Source organism: Phoca vitulina, unplaced genomic scaffold (assembly GCF_004348235.1).
Source record: "Phoca vitulina isolate PV1807 unplaced genomic scaffold, GSC_HSeal_1.0 scaffold35, whole genome shotgun sequence".
Taxonomy (NCBI): domain Eukaryota; kingdom Metazoa; phylum Chordata; class Mammalia; order Carnivora; family Phocidae; genus Phoca; species Phoca vitulina.
In genome coordinates this window covers 5,365,289-5,387,510 of record NW_022589738.1, presented here as the reverse complement: position 1 = coordinate 5,387,510, position 22,222 = coordinate 5,365,289, and the positions used below count along the sequence as shown (strand labels likewise).

At 36.4% G+C, this 22,222-nt stretch overlaps 1 protein-coding gene across 13 annotated transcripts in view; it reads left to right on the top strand.

Annotated features, from left to right (window-relative positions):
- The window catches only part of DMD (dystrophin), a 2,446,616-nt gene that overhangs the window by 1,904,506 nt on the left and 519,888 nt on the right, over positions 1-22,222 (top strand). For all 13 annotated transcript variants that reach the window (XM_032426633.1, XM_032426634.1, XM_032426635.1 and 10 more), the window contains one exon: positions 9,236-9,447. In XM_032426633.1, coding sequence (XP_032282524.1) covers positions 9,236-9,447 — 212 coding nt within the window. The remainder of the gene's footprint in view (positions 1-9,235; positions 9,448-22,222) is intronic.

Sequence of the window (22,222 nt, the reverse complement as noted above, 5' to 3'; positions counted from 1 at the left end):
GGCCAGACATGCTACTCAGTACCTCGTGTTTATTATTTCCTTAATCTTCATAGATTATTAATCTTCTTGTTATTGTTATACTCATTTTACAGAGAGTAACCTGGTTGGGCAATAGCATTAAGTTACTGATCTTTGCTATGTTCAAACTAACCTTAAATGTTAGGTTAATATTATAAAATATTTTTACTCTAGGTCTGTCTTCCATGAATTTAAACGTAATGTTTGGCTGTTCCTGAATTCTAGCTTTTTAGGATTTAGAAAAGGAGCAGATATTCAAATTAGTCATAGTGGCTAGGATTTAATCATGTGCCTCTAACTCCCCTCCCTTTTCAGCTTTTCAGTCTGAAACAACATTTTTTTCTGTGTTTACATAGCAGCCACATTCCTCATGTCCTGTTCCTAAATACAGCAAGTGTCTGTCCATTCACACTAGCTACATTTGACTTCATGGTTAGTATATTTGTTTCTCCCTCTCCTTAATGGGTTTAAGTTGAGATTCCTCTTTGCAGAACTTAACTATAAATAAGTCTTCTAGAGAACCATGTTTAAATGCCTTGTGGAAGTACATGAAACAAATCTTAATATTCCCTATAATTTTGGTTATTATTTTCACTTACCTTGGTTTCTTATAAGTCTTTGAATATCAAACATTAAGATATGCTCACATTCCTCAAGGCAGAGATGTACGCTGACTTTGTACAAGAGTAAGATAATGGTGGTTTCTTTCTTTTTTTTTTTTTTTTTTTCAGTTCCCTTCTTGATCACCCCTAACATTTTGTTGACTGCTTTAGCCTCAGGGAACAGTCTGTTGCGATTCCCACATCTCTTTCCCATCTTTAACTATCACAACTCATTATCTTAACTCCAGTTGGAATCATTTTCCTTACAGTTGCCCATAGTTAAATATCTGCCATTGTTTACCCATTTGTGACCCAGTTGCCTGAAAATTCACTCTTCCAGCTTGGTATTTTCTACCTGGATTATTTAAGTATTCTGTGGAATCATTGATATCCACAGTGTGCTCCACCTAGCAGATCACAAATGTTTGCTGATGACTATAATCTGTTGTTTGGTCTCTGTACGGAGAAGCGTAACACCTTGCTTCAGTATTGTCCTCTATGCTCTTATTTATTGTTGAATTTTATCTTCACAACAATTCTTTGGTTGTACAACCGTCATTATTTCAGTTTTGCAGTTGAGGAAATTGAAGTTGTGGTGAAGCAACTTTTGCAAATTAAATTTCATCCCAGATCTAGGGCTATAACCCATTACTAACTGCTAGTCAAGGTTTCTTTCTAAAACTTAGTCACAGTAACTTCTAATTCTCAGACTATAAATTCAGTGCAGAAATTGCAACAGAGCTGTTCTTTGTTCTGTAGCAATGTATATTCAAAAAGGCAATCATTTCGTTTTTGTAAATAACATTTTTCCCTAGGAGAGGTGTTGTGGGAATTTATATCAGTCAAGAATGTATATCGATAATCAAACACAGCTAGCTTAAAAACATGAAGTGAAAGATTGGTTAGTACTCAATCAACTGAACTGTTTCTTTCTCTGCAGTATTGTGGTTCTTGACATGATTGCTGAGTTTCCAATTTGACACTTCTAGAGATCTGTAAATCAGGACACATGCTGAGTCCCAGTCTGTCATCCTGAGTCTTAGCATTGGTTATTTATTTCCCTTCATTATCCAGTATCTACTTACTGGACAAATCAGTTGAGAAGCTTTCCACGATGGCCCTCTGAAAGGAGAAATACACACATTTGGGTAGCTCTTCAATTACCAACATGCACAGATTGTCTGAGTTTATATGCATATATTTTATTATTATTTCACTTTTGCAAGTCAGATAAATCTGGTATAAATGTAAATCTAACAGTATGGGCTCTAGTGACCAAGTACACTGCCATAATATGTCTTTGGTCTATCAGTAATATCCTGGGTGCAGTGTTGCAAGTGTGGTGACATTCTGCGGTTTGAATTGTTGGCTGAGGCATGGACAATTAGCAGGTCCATATGATGTCCAGCTACCGCAATGGCCCAGTTCCAAAATAACAGCTTCTCTTTGATGATCTGCAGATTTTATGTTTACTTTCATTCCTTGACAAAATGGAATATATATCATACTTCTAAGGTTTTCTTCTGTATATGTTTCTGCAGGGTCTGCTCTTAGGACAGCTATATCAATCAATTGCTGTGCTTTGTTTCTGTTGTTAAATAACCAAATAGCTGCTTCATTAGTCTCTATGTGCTGATTTGTTTCTGTGAGTCTAGTCTGGTTCACTGGCCAATGAGTATTTCTGAGATGTTCTTTATCACACCAATCTAAGACCTAAATTGTATTGTATCCTTAGCGAAACCATTGCATCTCTTATTATCATTCGTATCTGCCAGTAATGCATATTTCACAGGTTGCAACCCTTTTGAAAAGACGAATTCTCCAACGTTGTATGCACAATACATTTTACAAGTCAAATCATACTTCATTAAATTTTTATTGAAGTACAATAGACATAAGGGAAAATGTACATGTTACAAATGTTTAGCTTGGTGGGTTTGCACAAACTAAATACAACTGTGTAAACAGCCCTCAAATCAAGAAAGAGAATAATATCCAGAACTTCTGAAGCATCCGTTATGTCTCTTTCAGTGACTACCAGTCCCACAAGGATAACCACTCTCCTGATTTCTACAGTCATCTTACTTTTTCCTCTTTTTATACATTATATAAGTGAAATAAAACAGTATGCCCTTGTTTTTGGCTGGCTTCTTTCCCTCAACATTATGTTTGTGAGATTAATACATACTATTGCATAAGTTGTAGATATTTTATTCTTGTTGCTAGATAGTGTTCTATTGGTAAATATACCACAGTGTATTTATCCATTTTCCAGTAGAGGGGAATTTGGGTAGTTTCCAGTTAGGGGAAGCTTCCAATTTAGTACATGTCTTTTGGCCAATACATGTATGTATTTGTCTTGGATGTATACCTGGGAGTGGAATACCAGTCAAATAATATTTTAAATATACCTGAAAAGTTGACTATTTAAAGAAATCTTATGGTGAATCCTTTTGTAAGGGAAATAATCTCTCCATAATTTCTGCTCTGCAAAATCGATTCTTCCATATGTGTATTTATTTCACAAGGGTCGATACATCTGTTTACTATCTTTCTAGTATTCATCTCTTCGTACGTTGTTAATAACAATATGATATTTTATTGTTATTAGCCTCTGAAGCTCAGTATGTTTTAAAATTTGAAAATGCCCATAAAAATATCCTTATCTGAAATATACATATACTCTTCTATGTTACGCCATCTCAGATTTAATTAAAAAGACAGACTGAGGCAAAAAGGCATGCCAACAGATTCTCTCTGATCTACAGTTTATTTTAAGAATATTAGAGAAAGAAAGATCATTGATTCTTTTTGGCTCACAAGAATCCCCCTCACATACCAACATACCTTTTAATTTATGGATTTTTATCAGATGAGAATATTCTACTAGTAAATATGATATTGAAGATGTTCTATACCAAAAAAATACGGTTGTGGCAGAGGCATTAAATCAGAAACAAAGGATGCCCAGAAAATATTTGTTTGCTTAAAATAGAGATCATGAAGAATGAGAGGAAAATGAAGAGGGAAATATGCAATTCTTTTTTTAAGTTTTTATTTTAATTCCAATTAGTTAGCATACAGTGTTAATTAGTTCCAGGTGTACAATATAGTAATACAACATTTCCATATATTACCCAGTGCTCATCACTACAAGTGTACTCCTTAATCCCCATCACCTGTTTCACCCATCCCCCCACCCCTTCCCGTCCAGTAACTGTCAGATTGTTCTTTATAATTAAGAGTCTGTTTCTTGCTTTGTCTCTCTTATTTTTTCCCTTTGCTTGTTTTTTTCTGTTCCTTAAATTCCACGTATGAGTGAAATCATAAGATATTTGTCTTTCCTGACTGATTTATTTCACTTAGCATTATACTCTCTAGATCCATCCATATCATTGCAAATGGCAAGATTTCATTCCTTTTTTTATAGCTGAGTGATATTCCATTGTGTGTGTATATCTATATCTATATCTATATCTATATCTATATCTATATACATACCTCTTCTTTATCCATTCATCAGTCAATGGACACTTGGGCTGCTTCCATATTTTGGCTATTGTAAATAATGCTGCTATAAACATAGGGGTGCATGTATCCCTTTGAATTAGTGTTCTTGTATTCTTTGGGTAAATACCCAACAGTGCCGTTGCTGGGTCATAAGGGAGTTCTAATTTTAACTTTTTGAGGAACGTCCACACTGTTTTCCGGAGTGGTGGCATCACTCTGCATTCCCACCAATAGTGCGTGAGTGTTCCTTTTTCACTGTATCTTCACCCGCACCTGTTGTTTCTTGTGTTGTTGATTTTAGCCATTCTGACAGGTGTGAGGTGCTATCTCAGTGTAGTTTTGATTTGTGTTTTCCTGATGATGAGTGACGATGAGCATAATTCTTAAACCAGTGTTCAACTTATGTAAACTTGAAATGCAGTAAAGAGACAGTGACTCCTTTTAAAGAAGAAAGACTCAAGGTCCTGGGCAAGGGTTAACTTTGGGAGTGGCATTTTTACATCATTATAAAAAGGCAGCATGGATAATTAGAATAGTCTACATGTACAATTCATTTGACAGACAGTTATTGGAAGTATACCAGGCACCAAGCACTGGGCTGTGCACTAAGGTTTTTTTGTTTGTTTGTTTGTTTTTAATGAATAGAATTCTAACTTTGACCAGCTTCCCCCAGAAGATGACCTTGAAACAATGACTTGAGTGAAAGTGTTTTACTTGTAAGCTGATCCCAGGAAGTACCAGTAAGAGAGTGACACAGCAAAAAGGGAAAGAAGCCAATAGTTGAGCCAATTATTGAGCAGGTTATTGCTGTGGGCAATTTGAGTTCAACCCTGATGAGTGAACTCTGGGAGACAGTGAAAAATGCACCTCACCGCTGTCACCCACAAAGGGTAATTATCTTCCAACTCTCATTTATCATTGGCTCATTCATTTGTCAATCCCTTACAGTAAGATTTCCACCACGCCAATAAAATTACTTTGTGTATGGTCCTGAGGGAATTCCATGTGGTCAAAGCCAATGGATACTTCTGGCATGGCTTTGGGGAGTCTGACTATTTGGGTCCACGTGTTGGCTCTCCCACTCACTAACTGTATGACCTTATGTCGATTCTTTAATGAAGTCTGTTTCTTCCTCTGTTCAATGATAAGTAGCAACAACAGCAGCATAAACAATGATACCTACCTCATAAGATCATCATGATGATTAAATGAATTAACACTCATACAGAACTTAAAACCGTGCTTTAAGCAGTGGAGGAATTCGAGTAAATGTTAATTATTATGATTTTTATTATCTGGCATGACGTTTATATGGCTTTTAAAAATGTTAACCACTTTTGGGTTTTTGCAATTCTTTCTTATCCATGTATTTATGAAAGTACACTTTCCAGGCATTCCTCCTACCTCTCTAGCCATTCATTCATCCTATTGGCTACTTTTGCTTCATTCTGTCTTTATGTGTTGTACTTTCCAGGACTTGATCTTTACCCCTGTGTTCTGTTCAATCTACATACCATGTCAATGAGAATGCATTCACATTGAGGTCTTCATTACTTCTCTGTAGTAATTTCTAATCCTGGATTCCTCTCTCTCCCCAGATACATGGCTTTGCCATCGCACCTTCAGTCCATGTGACTAAAATGATAATCCTTTGTAGATGATCCTCAAAACCTCCCACTGAATAGGTCCAAGATTGAACTCATTATCTTTTCCCTGGAACTGTTCATCTTTATTCTTTGGGTAGATAGCAAATAACAGTTTTATCTAACAGGCACCAAGCAGAAGCCAAGAAATCTGTCTTGACTCCTTTGTTTCCCCACAGCTTAGCATAATGCCTGGTATCTAGTAGATGGTAAATAAAATGGTGACTGTCAGGCTGGATGAATGGATTGATGCGTAGGGATACTTGGAGGGGTAGATGGATTATTGAGTGAGTCTGTAGCCCGTAATTTTATTTAGTTAAGTATTATCTGATGGATCATGTACAGTTGAAGGTCAGGGATGAGAAAGCACGCCCTTAGTGGGATGAACCAGTTTTCCTTGCTACATTACATACACATGACCCCTTTGGGTTGAAAACTTTTACCGTTGTGACTGAACAAGCATTCAAATGGTATATTTGTCTGAAATAATGATCTGGGCTATGAAAGTTTCCTCCTTTGCCACAATGAAGAGATACATAAACATATAATAGGAAGAACTATCTTAATTTTTTTCTCCTATGATGGCCTTTTTAAATATAAGATTATGTCTACACTATTGAAATAAACTATAAGATGTATGAAATACTCGCTGGTATGAATGCAAATGGTTTACCATGTTTATATCAAAAATACTAAGCATTTTAAAAAGTTTGCTAGCATAATGTCACTAATCAAGGCTGATTAATGCAAAAGCAAATTGGAATCAGAGACTTTTTTAGGAAAGCCAATTTTGTTATTTTCATATACATGTAGTATATAAAAATAGGCTAAGAAAAAAATAGTGCCAACTATGCATAATAAAGTAGCCGGCCATGATAAGTTGAAAAAATGGTTTGTAATTGGAATATCGGTTATTTCTATGACTGATGGAGAATTATCTCAGAATATGTAAAGACATATTTTAAACAGCTTTCTTATAATAGCATTTACACTATTAATTTTGTAAACTAAAGATTAAACAGAAGACTAATTAATAACTGTAAATCTCACCTATAGTAGGTGTCGCACTACCCTGTGAGGCAATAACAATGAAACAAACAAACAAAAAAGAAGGGTGCTCAGAGATTATAGAGAGAGACTGACATTTGTTTTAACACGTGTTAACCTAAATTGGAATATAATATGCTGACTAGTTTTGCAACACCAAGCAAATACCCAAAGAGAAATGAACCCAATAAAAAGTCGTTTATGATGAGCGCCACTCACCTGGTTTTACCTATTTCTAGGTACCAGATTCTTGATTTCATGTCACAATCACTAGTCTTCTAGGGTTTGTCTAGTTCTCATGCTTATTCACAGAAAATCTCAAGTACTTCTTTAGCTCCTAAGTTATCTTAACTTTATGGGGGCAACAATAGAGTTAATTAAGAAGGACTAAACTTAACGTCATGAAGGACAATTTTACAGTACTGTGCTGTGTACATTTTATTTATCTATCCAAAGCCCCTCTTGGCCCTTCTCTTCTTTGGTCTCTACTCTGAGGGGCTGATGTGTGTCATCACTGGGCTCCCGTGCCCTCTGGCTTCCAGTTGGTTTACCCACCAGGGAGACTTGGTAGGAGAGAGAGGACAAAGTGAGATCGGAATATTTATTCTCCTGGTTCCTTCTGGTGAAGTTGCCTCAGGCCAATGGTGTCCCTTGGCAAAAGTTACTGCACTTCTCAAGGTGGTTTCTCCTCATGATGCTCAGCTTCTGGCGACTTTCCCCTCCCCCAGTTTCCTGGCTCTCAATGTAGTAACGGCGCCACTGCCACAGGGCCCAATTTCTTGTATTATCCTGTATGATTATAAAATTATAACCATGGATTAAAATTTAATGATTTTTAATGTAAATTTATTAAAAGAAAACTATGTTTAAGCTGAAATGAACAGTAGACTTTTCAGCCAAAGTAGAGATTAGAGGAAAACTGATGGCTACTATCAACCTTAAAATTAATTGTGTTTAATTCAGAAATCTTTGGTGATTTTCCTACACCCGGATTATGTTGTAATTTGTTCCTTTATAAATAAATCTCTTGGATTATCCAGGCCAGATCACAGAGGAAAATGTATGTCAAGCTAAGATATTCCAGAGGACAGTGGGGAGACATTGAAGGGTTTAAATAAGGGAGTGGGGCGATCAGATTTATATTAATTATTACTCTCTCTGTAGTGTGAAAATTACATTACAAAACAGAGACTTGGGACAAGAGGGGCTGTAGAGTCTACTGCAGACATGTAGGCAAAAAATGATAGAGCTTTGCAGTGGGAATATGTGAAAAGTGGGAGGAGTTCTGTATGAGAGAACTTAGTATCCAATTATATATAGTATTCATTGAGACCTCAGGAAAAATCTAGAACGTCTGTCAGGTTTTGCTTAAGGGATAAAGTTGATAGGGGTTTTATTGCTTATTTTCCAGGACATTATTTCTATTTTATGAAATCAGCTTAAAGAAAAGATAATGTGGTCCTTAAAAGAAAAAAACAATGTGGTCATGTTTATTTTTAACATAACTAAAATAAAGTACTTCAGAGCAGAATTCATAGGGCATCTCCATCTTTGACTCACAATGATACCAAAAAATGGCCTCAGTATAAGCCTGTCTTACTTACAGAATATAACCAGTATGAATTCTTAGATATTGTTACAAGACATTTCCAGTAGGCCTATCTGCTCTTGGGTTGCCCCAGAAGAAGACCAGAGCATGTGGTTTATTTGGGAGTTGAGGGAGTGAGCAAGTAAGAAAGGCAGGGCAGTCAATAAAGGATGGTGCATTATCAAGCAGGTTACTCCTGTGGGCCACCGGAGCTTCATCCCACTAGGAGAACTCTGGAACCCTTGTAAAATAAGTGCTCCCCAGTGAAGTGAATAAATGCTCCCTGGCATGAAGGGGGCTAAAATATTCATACCCTGATATGTGCCATCAGCCCTTGGTTACAGGCTGCTCCTGGGAGGGGGGGTGGAGGGAATCATTGATTCACTGGTATGTCTAGCCTGCCACTTAGGTGGCAAAACAGATTCTTTGTGGCACCACAAATCCTTCAATGAATGAATTGCCAAGGATAGTATCAGAAGTCAGGTTGTTGGGCACTGAAGCGGTAAGGGCAAGGGGATTCAGGCATTCTGCTCTAGTACTTTTCTAAAAGATTATTCATATTTGGCTCTGGGGATTGAGAATAGACACAGTTAAATTTTTACATACACTACTGATGTTCTAGGTCACCTTGAGGATGATAACTTAACCTCATGTTTGCCATTGGAAAAAGTAAGGAATTCTATTGTCCATTATCCTAGCTGTAACACAATGAACAATTTTTTTAAATAAATAATATATAAAGTGAGATCATCTTTGAAGGTTAAATTTCAGATGTCTTCTCCAGGCTAGCATTTACTCCTATATATTCATTTTTCCTTCTATTCCAGTTGAAAGAATTCAGAATCAGTGGGATGAAGTACAGGAACACCTTCAGAACCGGAGGCAGCAGTTGAATGAAATGTTAAAGGATTCAACACAATGGCTGGAAGCTAAAGAAGAGGCTGAGCAGGTGTTGGGACAGGCCAGAGCCAAGCTCGAGTCATGGAAGGAGGCTCCCTACACAATGGATGCAATCCAAAAGAAAATCACAGAAACCAAGGTTGGTATCATAGATATGTTCTTAAAATAAAATACCGGTTATACTGGATAAAATTATAACCATGGATTAAAATTTAATGATTTTTAATGTAAATTTATTAAAAGAAAACTACGTTTAAGCTGAAATGAACAGTAGACTTTTCAGCCAAAGTAGAGATTAGAGGAAAACTGATGGCTAATATCAATCTTAAAATTAATTTTGTTTAATCCAGATATCATAGGCTGGTTTTCACATTACACCATCTTTTGAGATCACTTCATAGTTGATATACATAATTATGTGGTAGCATAAAGTCAGTCGTTTGGGATTAATTCCTTCCTAGAAAAAGTAACGGGTCTGCTCCTTCCTAAGTAGGGCCCTGAATGGAGAAGGGAGGAGGAGTGTAAGGATAAGGCAAGGATAAGGGGTCTTCTCACTTTCTTCTCCAGGTCTTTGACCTTCAGACCAATTTCTCTACTTCTTTCTCTTCCTTCTCTTCTTCTTCTTTTCCCCCAAAACTCCATCATATATCTGTCCCCTTCAGAGTCTAGAACTCGTCGTGATAAAACAAAGGGAAAAGAAAAAGGAAATAATACTTGTTTACTGACTATGTTTTATCAAGCATCATGCCTGGTGCCTTACATGCTTTTAATTCTTTCAAACCTCACATTTATGGATCAGTTGGGAAAGACCTTAAATGCTAAGCGGAGAAGTAACACAGTGAGAACTTGATTAGATTGAATTTTTTATTAAAACCCTCTATAGATTTTTTTTTCTGGTGTAAAAAGGCCTTCTGCTAAACAATTGTTTGAATCACACATTAGCTATGTCATCTAAGAAAAAAGACCTTATATTGTGGTTTTCTTGGATGAAGTGACTTCCATTTCTCAATGAGTCAGTGTTTAGGCTGTGCTGAGCTACATGGCATATGTATTTATGCTAGGTTTATTTGGAAAACATAAACCCTGAAATCTCAATAGTTTAATATAATAAAGATGAATTCCCTGGTTGTATCATACTCCAGTGGAGGTTGAAGAGCCCTTCCTGGGAGCTCTCTCATAAATAGTGACTTGAGGAATCCAGGCTTCTCCGATTTTGTGATACTATAAACTCATGGCTGACCATAGTCACTACAAGAGAGTAAGAGAGAATGTGGCCAGTTTATTCATGGGGTTCTATGGATAGGCCTGGAGATTATGTACATCACTTCCACCCACCTCCCGTTGACCAGAACATGTTCCCAATTTAACATAAGGAAGAGTAAATAGCAATAGTGAGCAAATGAGCTTTTAGCCAGCCTTGGCCATAGCTACTTCTCCAAAGGACCTGCGTTGCTATGAGGACAAGATTTTTGTTCGTATGACAAGAATGTTAGAAAGTGACATAGGATTTTACAGACTCATCATTGCCTCTGTTGGAAGCAGTTATTTCTTTCACAAGAGACTTGTTGCCACTAGGATTTTTCTCCTTTGGATTAACATAGAAGGCATAGGAATTTCTTTTTTCTTTTTTTAAGATTTTATTTATTTATTTGACAGAGACAGAGATAGTGTGAGCAGGAAGACAAGCAGGGGGAGTGGGAGAGGGAGAAGCAGCCCCCCCTCCCCGAGCAGGGAGCCCGATGTGGGACTCAATCCCAGGACCCTGGGATCACGACCCAAGCCGAAGGCAGACGCTCAATGACTGAGCCACCCAGGCGCCCGGCATAGGAATTTCTAATGATGATGTTCCCAATTCCTCAGTTTGACTATGGGAAAGATAGAATTCATGCAGCTGTTCTTGAAGGCTCTGCTCTTATCCATAAGGTACTCAGTATGTTATGCCATTTCTTTTTACTCTCCAAAAACAGGATTCTAGGAATCTAGCAGATCTTAGAAGAAAGTGATTAACTGGTGGAGAGGAATTAACAGGGGAAAAGAGTTTGGGCTGGACCCTTGAGTTAGAAGAAGGGAAGGAGAGATGAGAGGCATTTGTGATAAATTTGATAAGGGCAAGAAGACTCTGCAAGCTGGCACATGACAAATCTTAAAACCTGTAAGAATCTTAAAGTGATGGCAAGAATGATTAGGGTTTTATAGCCCTTAGAAAAGCAAGGGGCTTTTAATAAGAGATGAAAAGAAGGGCAAAAGAAAATATGAAAGGATAAAACGAAACAATTTCATCATCAAAACAAGTCGTATGTTTTAAACACCTTAAACAAAGACAAGATGGTATTATAATTGCTATCCTTGTCAAACTTTCAAAATAAAAAAATTGGTTTTCAATTGTCAGTCTAAAACTACATCATAAAAATGGCTTAGCCATTATCTATAGAAACTGATGTTTTTGTTTGTGTTATATGTTATATGTTAGGAATTCAACTATATATATAGTTGCACTTTCAGTGTATGTTCATTATATAAAGAAGACCAAAACTGTAATTTTCCCATCCATTTCCTAAATGGTTATGTTAAAGCTAAAAGTAATCCTAATGCTAATACTAACATTTAGCAAGTACTTGCCAATTGTCAAAAATTGTGCTAATCGTTTTACATATATTGGCTTGTTTCACCCTCTCAGGAATCTTCCATGAAAACTGTCATTGTTCACAGTTTACAGGTGAGAAAATTGAAGCCTAGAGAAGTTCAGAAACTCTTAAAAATCATAGAGTTAGGATGTGAATGCATAGCAATCACTCTTGTAGATGACTTCACAGATTTTCTCTTCTACCCATTGTGTTCTGTGTGGCTAAAACAAATCAAGAAAACGCTGTGAAGATCAGAAAGGGAGACAACTGTAATTATGAATTGACAAATAAGATCATATTACCGATAAGCCAACAGGTGGGAAATGAAAACGATGAAACAGTATACTGGGGAGAGGTTTTCATATTCTGTTTTACTATGAAAAACTAAAGAGATAATTGCAAATTATATCCCCTTTTTTAATGAAACTACAACATTTAATTTTTCTAAAAGTCAGGGAGCATATAAAATGGGGATCTGGCTTTTATGTCTAATATGTTATCACTACTGAGCGGTAATAGCTGGCTTATCACTTACAATTTTCTTTTACGAAGAAAGGGTGAAAATAGACATAAAGAGGCATTGGATAATTTGAGCAGGATCTCCTTGCTCCGTAAATTCTTTCCGAGTCTCCGTGCCTAAGATTAGCAAAAGAGCTGGTGAGCCCCATAAGGCGATCATCAGGCTGTGTCCACGGAGGTGGAGGTGGAGAGCTGTGATGGAAGCAGCCAGCCTCCCTTGAAGCGGCGTCACTGATGACTACCCTCACCATCACAGTAGGAAGATACTCTTGGAAAATCTAAACCAGTCATCGCACCTGGACTAAAGAAAAATTCATCTGCAATTCTTATATTTTTATGATTCATCATTGCTCATCTTTGTCTGTAATCTCTTCCATTTCTTATCTATGTATTTTCATTGTCCTCATTATGGAGATAAAATTTTGAATTCTGACTTTAAACTTAGTATCCTTAGATAAATACTTATAGATTGTTGCTTTATAACTTTTGATAATTATCATTTTAAATTCTTTACACTATCTCATTAAGTTCTACCCTCAACCATTTCCTTACTGATTGGACATTCAGACAGCCTCCTCCTCTTGGTTAAAAAAAGTAGCAGAGAAAAAAATGGGGACAACAACAAGCCCGTTGTTGAGGAGAGGAATCAAATCTGAGGTAGCATCCAGGGACAGTCCATCTTGAAAGCATGGTCAGGCTGGAAGGAGATGGCAACAAAAGAGTCTTGATTTATCAAAAGAACAAGCTATAGATAGCCCATCATGTTGATGATTAATGAGCAGGTCATTAAGAGATGCCCATAATATATGTAGTTTCTTTCCTATATAACCCATAATGCAAGGAAGTAGCTGATTCTGTTAACCACACGGCTTCATTTGATCTTCTCCATGGCCCTAGTAAAACAATAATGTTTTTTTGAGATGGAAAGACAGATGTTAGGGAAAAATCATACAGGATTTCCATTTTAATCAAACTCCCTGCCAATAAGCTATGACAGAATCCTATGAGAGATGATGCCATTTAACTTTCATAAGAAGTAAGATGGTGTGACATTGGCACCTAAAATTGCCAGCAACGGTCATCATGGGATTTATTTTATTTGGCAGAATCTTGGTTGACTTCACAACCTGTTCTCCAGGCTATTAAGTTTGGTCCAAACTTGGCAATGAATTCTTTGGAAAAATTATTTCTTGATGATTTTAAGCTTTCTTTTCCAGTATCAAGAGAGATTTACCCAGGCTCAGAGTTTTCATTTATTTTTTCCCCTTTCAGCTTTTGAAAGAGAAATTCCTTTTTTGTCTGCTTTGTGATTGCTTTTGTGTCAAATTCAGCATAAAAGCTTTTCAAACGTGACGGCATTAGCTGTTTTGTGCTTGGCTGAGCTAAGAGTACATGAATTCAATACAGAAGTGAAATCTTGTTTGAGCTTAGCTGATTTGGCTCTATAATACTTAAAACTATCTGAGGCGAGAAATCCAATAATTTATCAAATTATTAAATAAACATTTCCAAGGCTGCAAAATATCTGTGTTTTGAAGACATTCTTTAGGGAGCTTGAAAGATAGATATATTGTAATCATGTAATTAATTTAAAAAGTTGAACTTGTTATATATAGTAAATACAGTAGGTATTCGAGGATCTCAAATTATTTTACTAGGAAAGAAGCTAATGGAGAACTTTTTCAAATATGAAAGTAGAACATTGTACTTTTAATTATTTGGGGGGATGGGTGGTATTAGATCATAACCTTATCTGCCATAAGGATGTGCATAGTAGTGGAAGCTGAATTCTTCTCCCACATATTTTATTTACTTTTTGACTTGCACAAAATTAAATCAGCAAATTGATTCACACTGGTAGTTTGAGGTTTGGATTTCTGATACTGTAATGAAAAACATCAGAAATCTTCTTGCCGGGACCTGCCATTTCTTCATGCATTTTCTTTATTCCCTCTTGTTCTCCCCTAAAGCTTCCACATGATTAAGGAGAAAGAATCAATAACCTAATCATACTTTTCCTCCCAAAGTATGTATGAAGCTATTAAACTTCTCAAAGCATACAACCAGAGTGCTTCCTACATCACTGATAGAGCAGACGAAGTAATGGGCTAGTTTCCCCAGGTACTGCTATACTATATAAATATTTAATGCACAGTCACCAAGACTTGAATAGCATTATGCTCTGATTACACCATATTTTGACTTCTTTCCTTTTCATAGTTTAACTTATATCATGCTCAAAAATATAATGTAGAAACTCTGTAAACATACTCCTCCATAAAAGCAACAAATTGCAAAAATTGTCAAAATTGCCTTTTCTGAACTCTGGAAATTAACCAAAGGTTGACAGCATTTTATAAACTGCTGAACTTCAGTAAGAACAGCAGGGTTTGGGATTCCTGGGTGGCTCAGTCAGTTAAGCAGCTGCCTTCGGCCAGGGTCATGGTCCCAGGGTCCTGGGATCGAGTCCCGCATCGGGCTCCTTGCTCAGCGGGGAGCCTGCTTCTCCCTCTCTCCCTCTGTTTGTGCTCTCTCTGTCAAATAAATAAATAAATAAATAAATAAGAACAGCAGGGTTTGAGGCTTTTTAACTTGGCCTATTCTATCACTTTCTCCCAGCTCCATAGTAACTTTGAGAATCAGAGCCTTACAGCCATCAGAGAAGGAAGACCAGGATTGGAGTTCCTCAGAAAGACACATTTCATTCCCAGGCTTTATTACTATTTGACCTGTCTTGCAGCTCCCTAGAACAAACCTATACACAAGGCCTTATCATTCATTATTTGACCTGACTTTGCACTAACTCCCAGAAAAAGCCCTATCCCCAGAGTGTCTATCCAAAACAATCAGCAGCATTGTTTAAATAGTAACTGCCTGAGGCTGTGATACCAGTTGAGATAATCATGGTCTAGAGAAAAACTGAAAAGGAAGATCTGGGGAATGAGATATCCTCAGAGGTCTTTGAAAAGCTCTGACATATTCCTGGGGGATCTACAAGCCTACATGCATGTCTTGCCAAATATAGACTATCAATAAAGAGAGATAAATTATGAACACGAACCAAATAGAGATTCTGGAGTTAAAAGTATAATAATTAAAATGAAATTTTTACTAGAGGAGCTCAACATCAGATCTGAGCTGGCAGACGAGTCAGTGAACATGGTCAATTCCTAATCCACACCAAGGAAAAGGGAGAAGAGAAGAATTAAGAAAAATACAGTAAGCAAAAACTGACAGAATTGAGGGGAGAAATAAACAGTTCAACAAGAACAAAGACTTCAGTACCCTACTTTTAATAATGGATAAACTGTACAGAAAATCAACAAGGAAATGGGAGAGTTGGAAAAACAATATGAACTAGCAAGGCCGAACAGTCATGCATAGAACACTCCACTCAATAATAACAGAGTATACATTCTTCTCAATTGCACATGGACTATTCTCCAGGATAGACCATATGCTACATCATAAAATGAGTCTTAGTACATTTAAAAGGATTTCAATCATATAATGTACATAATATTCTCTAACCATAATTAAATGAAATTAAAAATCAATAACAAAAGTAAATTTGGGAAATTCACAAATATGAGAAAATGATACAGTACATTATTAAACAACCAATAGGTCAAAAAAGAAATCACAGAGGAGACGCAAAAATACTTTGAGATGAATGGATATAAAAACACAATATACTGGAACTTATAAGATGCAACTAATGCATGTTGAGAGCAAAATTTATAGCTATAAATACGTGTATTAAAAAAGAAGAATGATCTCAGGGCGCATGGGTGGCTCAGTTGGTTAAGCGACAGACTCTTGATTTATGCTCAGGTTATGATCTCAGGGTTGTGAGAGGGAGCCCCATGTCAGCTTCGTGCTGGGCATGGAGCCTGCTTAAGATTCTCTCTCTCTCCCTCTGCCTCTCCACCCTACCTCTCTAAAAAAAAAAAAAAAAGAAGAAAGATCTCAAATAAGTAACCCAATCTTCTACCTTAAGTAATTAGAAAAAGAAAATTAAACCTAAAGCAAGCAGAAATAAGTAATAAACATTAGAGTGAAATCAATGAAATAGAGGAAATAAAAATGAGAGAAAATCAAAAGAATTAAAATTTAGTTATTGAAAAGATCAACAATATTGACAACCCTTTAGTTAGACTGACTTAAGAAGGAAGAGAGAGAAGGCTCAAATTACTAATCTTAAAAATGAAAGAGGATACACCACCACCAACCTTATAGAAATAAAAAGGATTATAAGAGGATATTATGAATGAGAGAAATAAGAAATATGAATAGACATATAGCAAGTGTAGAAATTGAATCAGTAATTTTAAAACTTTTCCCAAGAAAAGACCCAGGCCCAGATGGCTTCACTGATGAATTTTGCCAAACGTTTAAAGATGAATTAATAGCAGCCTTTCACAAACTCTTCCAAAACATGGAAGAGAAAGGAATATTTCCCAACCAAAGTTATGACAGGAAAAAAAAAAAAAACTACAAACCAATATACCTCATGAATATAGACTCAAAAAACCTTAAAAAAAATACAGCAACATATTGAAAGGATTATATACCATAATCAAGTGAAGTTTATTCCAGGAATACAAGGTTAGTTTAACATACAAAATTGAATCAACATACAGATTTTCCTTGACTTATGATGGGGTTATGTCTCAAAAACTTACCATAAGTTGAAAATACCATAAGCCAGAAATGCATTTAATACACCTAACGTACCAAACATTATAGCTTAGCTAGCCCACCTTAAATGTGCTCAGAACACTTACATTAGTCTATAGTTAGGCAAAATCATCTAACACAAAACCTGTTTTATAATAAAATGTTGAATATCTCTTGTAATTTATTGACTACTGTACTGAAAGTGAAAAACAGAGCAGTTATATGAGTACAGAATGGTTGTAAGTGTATCAGTTGCTTACTCCTCATGATAACATGGCTGACCAGGAGCTGCAGTTTACTGCCACTGCCCAGCATCATGAAAGAGTATCATACTGCATATCATTAGTCTTGGAAAAGATCAAAATTCAAAATTTGAAGTATGCTTTCCACCGAATATGTTTCACACCATTATTAAGTGGAAAAAAAAAAATCCTAAGTCAAACCATCATAAATGGGGGCTTTCCATAATGTGTTATAGCAATAGAATAAATGACAAAACCCATGTGGTCATCTCAGTAGTTGTAGAAAAAGCATTTGACAAAGTCCAAACCCTTTCATGAAAAAAAAAAACAAAACCCCACACTCAACAAATTAGAAATAAAAGGTATTGTAGGTTGAATAGTGTCTCCTTAAAAATGTGTTGAAGGCCCAACCCCTGGTACTTGTGAATGTGTCCTTATTTGGACATAGGGTCATTGCAGATGTGATCAAGTTAAGATGAGGTCATACTGGAGTAGGCTGGGTTCTTAAACAAATATGACTGGTGTCCTTATAAGAGGAGAAAAAGAGGCATACATGGAGAGAAGAATGCCATGTGAAGACCCCCACCATAGGGAAAACACCAGGTGACAACAAAAGCAGAGATGAAAGTGTTGCCACTGTAAGACAAGAAACAGCAAGGACTGACAGATACCACCAGAAGTTAGGAAGAGGTGAGGTAAGATTGTCCCTTATGGGTTTTACATGGAGCGTAGCCTGCTGACACCTTGACTCCAGAACTGTGAGAAGATACATTTTGTCATTTTAAGCCACCCAGTTTGTGATACTTTGTCCTGAGAAGTCCTAGGAAAATAATACAGAAGGAAAATTCCTCAACCTGATAAATGGCATCTAAGCAAAGCCTACAACTAACATCACAGTAAAAGACTGAATGATTTCACCTATGATCAGGAACAAGGTAAGGATGGCTGCCCTCACCATTTCTATTTATCACTATACTAGAAGTTCAGGCCATGGCAACTAGGCAAGAAAAATAGATAAAAGCCATCCAGATTGGAAAGGAAAAAATAAAACTATCCATTTGCAGATGACATGATCTTGTATACAGAAAATCCTAAGGAATACACTAAAAGATTGCTAGAACAAATAAATTCAGCAAGTTTGCAGATTATAAGATCAAAATGCATAAATCCATTGCTTTTCTATACACAAGCAATGAATAATCTGAAAAATGAAATTCAGAAAACTATTCCATATTTCCATAAAAATGAGAGAAAATCAAAAAATAAAATACTTAGGAATAAAATAAATGCAAGACTTTTATATGACCAACTATAAAGCAAAAAATAAAATACTTAGGAATAAAAGAAATGCAAGACTTTTATATGACCAACTATAAAGCACTGTTGAATGAAATTACAGAGGATCTAAATAAATGGAAAAAACATCCCATGTTCCCAGATCAAAAGACTTAATATTATTAAGATAACAATATCCTCAAATTGATCTATAGACTCTATGCAATCCTCATCAAAATTCTAGCTGGTCTTTCTGCAGAAATAGACTAGTGGATCCTAAAATATATACTGAAATGCAAGGGACAAAGAATAGCCAAAACAACCTTGAAAAACAAAATTAGAGGACTCACAATTCCCAATTTGAAAACATACTACAAAGCTACCGTAATCAAGACAGTATGGTGCTGACAAGAAGATAGAAATATAGATCAATGATGAAGAAAGGATGCTGTACTTTGTCAAATGCTTTTTCTGCATCTATTGAGAGGATCATATGGTTCTTCTTCTTTCTTTTATTAATGTATTGTATCACATTGATTCATTTGTGGATGTTGAACCAACCTTGCAGCCCAGGAATAAATCCCAGTTGGTTGTGGTGAATAATCCTTTTAATGTACTGTTGGATCCTATTGGCTAGTATTTTGGTAAGAATTTTTGCATCCATGTTCATCAAGGATATTGGTGTGTAGTTCTCCTTTTTGATGGGGTCTTTGTCTGGTTTTGGGATCAAGGTAATGGTGGCCTCATAAAACAACTTTGGAAGTTTTCCTTCCATTTCTATTTTTTGGAACAGTTTCAGAAAAATAGGTATTAACTCTTCTTTAAATGTTTGGTAGAATTCCCCTGGGAAGCCATCTGGCCCTGGGCTCTTGTTTGTTGGGAGATTTTTGATGACTGCTTCAATTTCTTTAGTGGTTATAGGTCTGTTCAGGTTTTCTATTTCTTCCTGGTTCAGTTTTGGTAGTTTACACATCTCTAGGAATGCATCCATTTCTTGCAGATTATTTAATTTGCTGGCATATAGTTGCTCATTATATGTTCTTATAATTGTTTGTATTTCTTTGGTGTTGGTTGTTATCTCTCCTCTTTCATTCATGATTTTATTTATTTGGGTCCTTTCTCTTTTCTTTTTGATAAGTCTGGCCAGGGGTTTATCAATCTTGTTAATTCTTTCAAAGAACCAACTCCTAGTTTCGTTGATCTGTTCTACTGTTCTTTTGGTTTCTACTTCATTGATTTCTGCTCTGATCTTTATTATTTCTCTTCTCCTGCTGGGTTTAGGCTTTATTTGCTGTTCTTTCTCCAGCTCCTTTAGGTGTAGGGTTAGGTTGTGTATTTGGGACCTTTCTTGTTTCTTGAGAAAGGCTTGTATTGCTATATATGTTCCTCTTAGGACTGCCTTTGCTGCATCTCAAAGATTTTGAACAGTTGTATTTTCATTTTCATTGGTTTCCATGAATTTTTTTAATTCTTCTTTAATTTCCTGGTTGACCCATTCATTCTTTAGTAGGATGCTCTTTAGCCTCCATGTATTTGAGTTCTTTCCAACTTCCCTCTTGTGATTGAGTTCTAGTTTCAAAACATTGTGGTCCGAAAATATGCAGGGAATGATCCCAATCTTTTGGTACTGGTTGAGACCTGATTTGTGACCTAGGATGTGATCTCTTCTGGAGAATGTTCCATGGGCACTAGAGAAGAATGTGTATTCTGTTGCTTTGGGATGGAATATTCTGAATATATCTGTGAAGTCCATTTGGTCCAGTGTGTCATTTAAAGTCTTTATTTCCTAGTTGATCTTTAGCTTAGATGATCTGTCCATTTCAGTGAGGGGGGTGTTAAAGTCCCCCACTATTATTGTATTGTTGTCGATGTGTTTCTTTGCTTTTGTTATTAATTGGCTTATATAATTGGCTGCCCCTATGTTGGGGGCATAGATATTTACAATTGTTAGATCTTCTTGTTGGATAAACCCTTTAAGTAGGATATAGTGTCCTTCCTCATCTCTTATTACAGTCTTTGGTTTAAAATCTAATTTGTCTGCTATAAGGATTGCCACCCCAGCTTTCTTTTGGTGTCCATTAGCATGGTAAATGGTTTTCCACCCCCTCACTTTAAATCTGGGGGTGTCTTTGGGTCTAAAATGAGTCTCTTGCAGACAGCGTATCGATGGGTCTTGCTTTTTTATCCAATCTGATAGCCTGTGTCTTTTGATTGGGGCATTTAGCCCATTTACATTCAGAGTAACTATTGAAAGATATGAATTTAGTCCCACTGTATTGCCCGTAAGGTGACTGTTACTGTATATTGTCTGTGTTCCTTTCTGGTCTATGTTACTTTTAGGCTCTCTCTTTGCTTAGAGGACCCCTTTCAATATTTCTTGTAGGACTGGTTTCGTGTTTGCAAATTCCTTTAGTTTTTCTTTGTCCTGGAAGCTTTTTATCTGTCCTTCTATTTTCAGTGAGAGCCTAGCTGGATGTAGTATTCTTGGCTGCATATTTTTCTCATTTAGTGCTCTGAATATATCCTGCCAGTCCTTTCTGGCCTGCCAGGTCTCTGTGGATAGGTCTGTTGCCAATCTAATGTTTCTACCATTGTAGGTTACAGATCTCTTATCCCGAGCTGCTTTCAGGATTTTCTTTTTATCTCTGAGACTCGTAAGTTTTACTATTAGATGTCGGGGTGTTGACCTATTTTTATTGATTTTTGAGAGGGGTTCTCTGTGCCTCCTGGATTTTGATGCCTGTTTCCTTCCCCAAATTAGGGAAGTTCTGTGCTGTAATTTCCTCCAATATACCTTCTGCCCCTCTCTCTCTTTCTTCTTCTTCTGGGATCCCAATTATTCTAATATCGTTTCATCTTATGGTATCACTTATCTCTCAAATTCTGCCCTCGTGATCCAGTAGTTGTTTATCTCTCTTTTTCTCAGCTTCTTTATTTTCCATCATTTGGTCTTCTATATCACTAATTCTCTGTTCTGCCTCATTTATCCTAGCAGTTAGAGCCTCCATTTTTTATTGCACCTCATTAATGGCCTTTTTGATTTTGACTTGGTTAAAACTCTTCAGAGTATAGGGATAGAGGGTGCATACCTCAATATCATAAAAGCCATCTATGAAAAGCCCACAGCGAACATCATTCTCAATGGAGAAAAACTGAGACCTTTCCCCCTAAGGTCAAGAACACGGCAGGGATGTCCATTATCACCACTGCTATTCAACATAGTATTAGAAGTCCTAGCCACAGCAATCAGACAACAAAAAGAAATAAAAGGCATCCAAATCGGCAAAGAAGAAGTCAAACTCTCACTCTTTGCAGATGATATGATACTTTATGTGGAAAACCCAAAAGACTCCACCTCAAAACTGCTAGAACTCATATAGGAATTCAGTAGAGTGGCAGGATATAAAATCAATGCACAGAAATTAGTGGCATTCCTATACACCAACAACAAGACAGAAGAAAGAGAAATTAAGGAGTCAATCCCATTTACAACTGCACCCAAAACCATAAGACACCTAGGAATAAATCTAACCAAAGAGGCAAAGGATCTGTACTCAGAAAACTATAAAATACT